This window comes from Acartia tonsa, chromosome 8 (assembly GCF_053477335.1).
Source record: "Acartia tonsa isolate MP-2025a chromosome 8, ASM5347733v1, whole genome shotgun sequence".
NCBI lineage: Eukaryota > Metazoa > Arthropoda > Copepoda > Calanoida > Acartiidae > Acartia > Acartia tonsa.
In genome coordinates, this window is record NC_137267.1 from 4,191,489 (window position 1) to 4,198,755 (window position 7,267).

The following is a 7,267-nucleotide window of genomic DNA, read 5'->3' on the forward strand; positions in this document are numbered from 1 at the left end:
TTTTTAGCAGGTTTTAGGCTATTTTTGTATTTTTCACATTTTTCTCCATATCTTTGGTGTTTATGGTACGATTTCCAAAAATTTTTCAGTTATAGTATCAAAATTAAATTTCCTGTAGTTTCAAGAAAACAACTATGACGGTCAGACTGCCTTTAAGCAGGTTTTAGGCTATTTTTGTATTTTTCACATTTTACTCCATACCTTTGGTGTTTATGGCCCGATTTCCGAAGTTTTTCAGTTATATATATCAAAATTAAATTTCCTGTCGTTTCAAGAAAACATCAATAGCGGTCAGACTGCCTTTTTGAAGGTTTTTGGCTATTTTTATATTTTTCCTCCTATCTTTGGTGTTTATGGTCCGCTTTTAAAAATTTTTGTAGTTAAATATATCAAAATTAAATTTCCCGTTGGTTTAAGCATCCATTGTGTAATTTACTTTGACCGTCAGTCTGTTAGTCATAGTACTGAAATATAAATATTAAGAAATTAAAAACAAATGTTGAAAAGGTTTCGTGATTTTTTCCTAATATACATGCTTTAAACAACTAATATCTAAATTCTTATTTATTTCTTTGTGCTTCGCTACTTATGGATGTTGTCATCCTTGTTGTTCATATATAGGACAATCCGGTCCAAAAGTATGTAGCGCAGCGATAACACTAAATACTGAAATAAAACTGATATACTAGATATGGCATATTTATTTAAAGTAGATCGACACATTCCAATAGTATACAATTGATTCTAAATTCTTAAAACCAGCCTATCTATGATTAGAAAGTACGTAGCATTTTTAACATTTTTCATATAGACAGTAGCTGCGCTATTTCAAGTTGTGTATGTTCAATTTATACTTTTTACGTCAATATATTGTCGCGACAGGTTATGTTCAGCATATTGTTTACCTTTACTACAGCTGGGAGTTTTTTAACTGCTGCTTTTCTATAAATAGGTTCTCATGTATGTCCGTCCGTACGTAACGGATAGCTCTTGACGATAATTTAGGTATGTTAAAGTTGTCCTATTGTTTTCAAACTGCATTATATGATGTCCGAAACCGTTAGATACTTTATAATTATTGTCAGTATGATTTTATTATGATTCAAAGGAAGATTAGCCACAATTTTATGAACGATTATTTTTAGTTTAATTTTTATCCTATAATATAAGTAGTAGGTAAGTTTGTTTTTCTAAAGCCAAAAGTATGTTGGTACTAATCGGTTATACTTTTCAGCTAAGCTCATAAAAAACTTGGTTGGTTTTAAGCTATTTTCCTGAGGCGAGGGGCGAAGCAACAAGTGTTATGTAATTGATAAATCAACCCTATCATCTAATTGCAAAAGGGGGGGGGAATGTGGTGACTCGTCACACGTGACACGACATACCAGCAATTTTATTTTGGGTGCTACTCCCTTAGTTTTAGAGATAATTGGGTGAAATCTTTTTGGTTGTGTCACTAATTACCCCAAGTTTTGGTATCTTTCAAAAAAAAATCTTTACATTGAATGTAGAAATACCAATAACTTTCAATAAAGGTACAACAATCTGAACTGAAAGACTACTTTCTTCTGGAAACATTTCTAAAAAAAAATAAAGAAGCGATTTTGCCGTATTTTCACAGTAGCATTTGAATTTATTTTAGGTTAGGTAAGAGTTAATGATTGCCCCGCAGGGTTAGAGCCCCCCGCAGGGTCTAGAAATAGGAGAAAAGATACTGTGAAAATGCGATGAAACCTGCTACTTGGCTTTCTTTTCATGATCAAAAAAATCAGTTTGTTTTAGTTACCTAAAAATTGAAGATTTATCTGAAATCCAAAGAAATAGTGGAAATAGTATGCAATTTTGGACAATAGTGGAAATAGCATATTTTTTTGGAATAGTTTGCATAGTATGCAAAAATAGTGGAAATAGTGGATATAGTGGAAATAGTATGTTTGTGGCCAGCCTGAATTTTGAAATCGGGCTCCAGGTTCTGGTACTGCAGGCCTCCAGGTGGATCCTGGACAGGTAAAAATTGAAAATTTTTAATTTAAAAGTTAGAACAAAACTTATTTAACAAAAGTGGCTTCTTTATAGATGGTTTGAACTAATTTGAAGAAAATTTTGAAATCGGGCTCCAGGTTCAGGTACTGCAGGCCTCCAGGTGGATCCTGGACAGGTAAAAACTGAATTTTTTTACTTCAAAAGTTAGAACAAAACTTATTTGACAAAAGTGGCTTCTTTATAGATAGTATTAACTAATTTGAAGAAAAATTTTGAAATCGGGCTCCAGCTTTAGGTACTGCAGGCCTTCAGGTGGATCCTGGACAGGTAAAAACTGAAATTTTTACTTTAAAAGTTAAAACAAAACTTATTTTAACAAAAGTGGCTTCCTTATAGATGGTATTAACTAATCTGAAAAAAATTTTGAAATCGGGCTCCAGGTTCAGGTAGAAATTTCAATTTTTACTTTAAAAGTTAGAACAAAACTTATTTAACAAAAGTGGCTTCTTTATAGATGGTAGGAAGTAATTTGAAGAAAATTTTGAAATCGGGCGCCAGGTTCAGGTACTGCAGGCCTCCAGGTGGATCCTGGACAGGTAAAAATAAAAAACTTTTACTTTAAAAGTTAAAACAAAACTTATTTGACAAAGGTGGCTTCTTTAAAGATGGTAGGAAGTAATTTGAAGAAAATTTTGAAATTTCAAAATTTTCTTTAAATTAGTTAATACCATCCATAAAGTATCAACTTTTGTAAAATAAGTTTTGATCTAACTTTTAAAGTGAAAAAATTCAATTTTTACATGTCCAGGATCTACCTGGAGGCCTGCAGTACCTGAACCTGGAGCCCAATTTCAAATTTTTCTTTAAAGTATTTAATACCATCCATAAAGTATCAACTTTTGTTCAATAAGTTTTGTTCTAACTTTAATAGAAAAAAATTTTAGTTTTTACCTGTCCAGGATCCACCTGGTCCTGGAGGCCTGCAGTACCTGAACCTGGAGCCCGATTTCAAAATTTTCTTCAAATTACTTCCTACCATCCATAAAGAAGCCACTTTTGTTAAATAAGTTTTGTTCTAACTTTTAAAGTAAAGAATTTCAATTTTTACCTGTCCAGGATCTACCTGGAGGCCAGCAGTACCTGAACCTGAAGCCCGATTTCAAAATTTTCTTCAAATTACTTCCTACCATCTATAAAGAAGCCACTTTTTTTAAATAAGTTTTTTTCTAACTTTTAAAGTAAAAAATTACTGTTTATCTGTCCAGGATCCACCTGGAGGCCTGCAGTACCTGAACCTGGAGCTCGATTTCAAAATTTTCTTTAGATTAGTTAAAACCATCTATAAAGAAGCCACTTATGTAAAAATAAGTTTTGTTTTAACTTTTAAAGTAAAAATTTTTTACTTTTACCTGTCAAGGATCCACCTGGAGGCCTGCAGCACCTGAACCTGGAGCCCGATATCAAAATTTTCTTCAGATTAGTTAATACCATCTATAAAGAAGCCACTTTTGTAAAAATAAGTTTTGTTCTAACTTTTAAAGTAAAGAATTTAAATTTTTACCTGTCCAGGATCTACCTGGAGGCCTGCAGTACCTGAACCTGAAGCCCGATTTCAAAATTTTCTTCAAATTAGTTCATACCATCCATAAAGAAGCCACTTTTGTTAAATAAGTTTTGTTCTAACTTTTAAATTAAAAATTTTCAATTTTTACCTGTCCAGGATCCACTTGGAGGCCTGCAGCACCTGAACCTGGAGCCTGATTTCAAAATTTTCTTCAAATTAGTTCATACCATTCATAAAGAAGCCACTTTTGTTAAATAAGTTTTGTTCTAACTTTTAAAGTAAAAATTTTTAATTTTTACATGTCCAGGATCCACCTGGAGGCCTGCAGCATCTGAACCTGGAGACCGATTTCAAAATTTTCTTCAGATTAGTTATTACCATCTATAAAGAAGCCACTTTTGTTAAATAAGTTTTGTTCTAACTTTAAAATTAAAAATTTTCAATTTTTACCTGTCCAGGATCCACCTGGAGGCCTGCAGTACCAGAACCTGGAGCCCGATTTCAAAAATTTCTTCAATTTAGTTCATACCATCCATAAAGTACAAACTTTTGTTAAATAAGTTTTGTTCTATCTTGAATTTTCAATTTTTACCTGTCCAGAATCCACCTGGAGGCCTGGAGTACCAGAACCTGGAGGCCGAATCCAAAATTTTTTTAAAAATAGGAAAACTACATCCCAAAAGGAAACTTTTTTGCCAAATAACCTATCCATTATCTCCAAAGACAAAGCCTATAATCACTGTTTACGCAAAAGTGTCAGAACTTCCCCCCCCCTTAATGCTTCTAGCGAACATTCAAAATTAAGAAGTATGGAAATTCTTCCATTTTTAGCAAGTTTAACTTACTCTATATTTTTGTTTGTTATCTATAATACAAAGAAGAATGATGTCTGTCCGTCCGTCTGTCCCTTAAGATCTCGGTAATCACTGAACCGATCGGATTATACTCTTCAGGGTATATACCTATTGGTCCTGTGGTGGATTTAGGCTATTTTCTTGGGTTTTAAATTTTTTTTTTTTAAATTACCTCATGGGGCAAAGCCCCTAGAGTCTAGGGGCGAAGTCGCTAGTGTACTAATGAAGTACTTAAGATACTATAAGGAAAATAAGCTGCTTTGCCCAGGGACGAAGGACAGAGATTCTGGCAAACATAACTCCCACTTTCTTATCCACTTCCCTTTAGTTACAAACAAAAACAAGTTTTATGCCAAAATGCAAGTAATTTGTTGAATCATAGTCCCTAGCTTTACCATGTAGTTATAAATATCCACCAGGCAGGGACATTGGACTCTATATAAAATAAATGCTTTTTATATTCCTACTTACTAAAAGTTTTACTTATCCTATAAGATTCCTATAAAGTTAACTTAAGTTTAAAATGACTAAGTAGACAATTGATTCTTTTTCATAGAATTCTTCATTTGCGACTATATGTTACAAAAGTATTAGTTTCAAGAGTATCATATTTCTTTTAATAATATATATCTTTTATCTAATTTTTCTTAATAAATGCCAAGGAGGAAGGGGACATTAGGCTGTTTACTGCACTAGTCCCCAAATTTTTAAAATAACGTTATTTTCTTATTCGTTAACTCGATAATTTAGAGGACTTTTCATAAACTTTGAGTGGTTGGTTTATTAAGTTGAGTGACCAAACGTTTCAACCACTAATTGTAAACAACATACAGGGTAATTTTGAGTATTATAATTGGAGATGTAGATCAATTTCACGGCCATTGTCTTATCCCTTTAAATTCCTGAATAAAAGCACTTCAAATACTCGATTGCAGATTTCAATAATTTTTTTTTATTAAAAATAAAAGAAATCCTTATAAAAAGTAACAAAAAATATGGTTCTCCTTTACAGGGCAGCTTCTCATAGGTCCTGGGAAGGTTTATAACTATTTTGGGTTCAGGAAACCACCAACCTCCCAAGAGAAATCGTCGTCAAAAAATATAAATCTATTATTACTACGATGTTACCGCTGAAATTTTTTGCCTTTTTTCGCCAAATTAGACAATTTTCAATCATCTGAGAATGAGATAAAACTTTTTTTTTCATAAAATTTCCCTTATATTTGCACTTTTAAAAAAAATATTGTATTTCAACTCTACCAAAAAAAATACAAGTGTCAAGTGAAAACATACAAGGGAAATTTTTATGAAAAAATCTCAGATGATTGAAATTTGTCTAATTTGGCGATGAGATAATGTTTAGTGGGTAAGAATCATTGACAGTCCATTGTCCCCTCCCCTATCCCCTCTTTCTGCCTACCTTGAAGGAGTTGCAGTTTGATCCAATTCTTCAGCCTCTTCAATAAACTTGACCAGCTCCTTGCCAGCATCCTTGTCTGTGTCAGTACTGTACAGGCTCCTGACAATTAAAAAGGGATCAATTACCTCACACGGGCGGGATTGCTGTCCATGACACTCAAACGACAGGTCCAACAACCCAGGATAACTAAGGGGAGCCAAATATCTCCATATTCTATACACCCGGGGTGTTAAGTTAAGTAACACCCATCAGACAACCAACTCTTCGATTGCACTACCTTTGTCTGAGAAGTCCTAATAGGGGATAATCTAGACTGTTATAAAGTACTGTTTTGGGAGAGGGTAACTATACCCTTTTAAGAGAAAACGCCCCTGAAAAAAAATCCTCCCTTTTCGTTTTTAGATTGAAATTGGGGGTTTGACCCCCACCCCTTCTACTTAAATATCCGCTATTTCTTTAAATTGTTTTTAACCATTTCATTCACTTTTAAAGATTCTTTTAAGCATCACCTAATTTTCTTTACACTTTGTTTAGACACTAGATACTAGTTTAACCCATCATTAAAAATTAAATATAAGTACCCAAAGTTTATGAGCCAGTGAATAAAGTTATAAAACTTTGGGTACCATCAGCCAAATTCAATATTATTCTTGTACCTGAAAAGTGTCCTCAGAACTGTGGGGGTAAGTTTCTTCCTAGTGGCAGGAATACAGCGCAGAACTCTGTGCACAAATCTTGGCTCTTTGGTCTCAACAGCGCGACGGATAAATCTAAAAAATAATCATTAATGATCCAATAATAGTTATTTATCGCATCGTATTATAGACATCTTTCTATGGATATTAAAATGTAAAATTAATTGTAATAATAAAACAGGCTTTGAGGCCCGGGCTAACAAAACTGGTATTGTTTTATGATTTTTTTTATAATTCGTGGAAAATTGTCTGTAATACGATGCTATACTTGATTTCTAATTATTGCTGAAAACAAGTGTTCTTATCCAGCGGATCTTCATCGGTTTCGAAGCCATACTGGAATATAGATTATTGAAAGTATTTCTTTATGTTGTAAAATCTTATGTAACTTGAACCTTGAAGCGGGCGCAAATGACGACTCCCTCCCCCCCCCAAAAAAAAAAAAAATTGAAATTTATCCCCCCATTGAATAAACGAAATGACCACTAAATGGCAGGCTAAATTAACAATAATTTTTCTCCTTTCATAATATCTACGTATATTCTACATCCATTAATTCAGCCGAAGGAAAAAATTCCATACCTGCATTGTTCCTTAATATCTTCAACGGATAGGAGTGATGGGTCCTTCTTTTCTACCTCCTACAAATAAATACACATAGGTCCAATGATAGTTTTAGGCTATTTTATTTTATTTTTAGATTCAAGTCTTGGTATGTTTTTTTTTCTGTCACTCATTCTTAATAACTAGT

At 33.1% G+C, this 7,267-nt stretch overlaps 1 protein-coding gene across 2 annotated transcripts in view; it reads right to left on the reverse strand.

Annotated features, from left to right (window-relative positions):
- The window catches only part of Rpn3 (regulatory particle non-ATPase 3), a 38,473-nt gene that overhangs the window by 30,901 nt on the left and 305 nt on the right, over positions 1-7,267 (reverse strand). For both annotated transcript variants that reach the window (XM_080168810.1, XM_080168809.1), the window contains exons 2-4: positions 7,099-7,157; positions 6,478-6,591; positions 5,822-5,920 (exon numbers count right to left, since the gene is read on the reverse strand). In XM_080168810.1, coding sequence (XP_080024936.1) covers positions 5,822-5,920; positions 6,478-6,591; positions 7,099-7,157 — 272 coding nt within the window. The remainder of the gene's footprint in view (positions 1-5,821; positions 5,921-6,477; positions 6,592-7,098; positions 7,158-7,267) is intronic.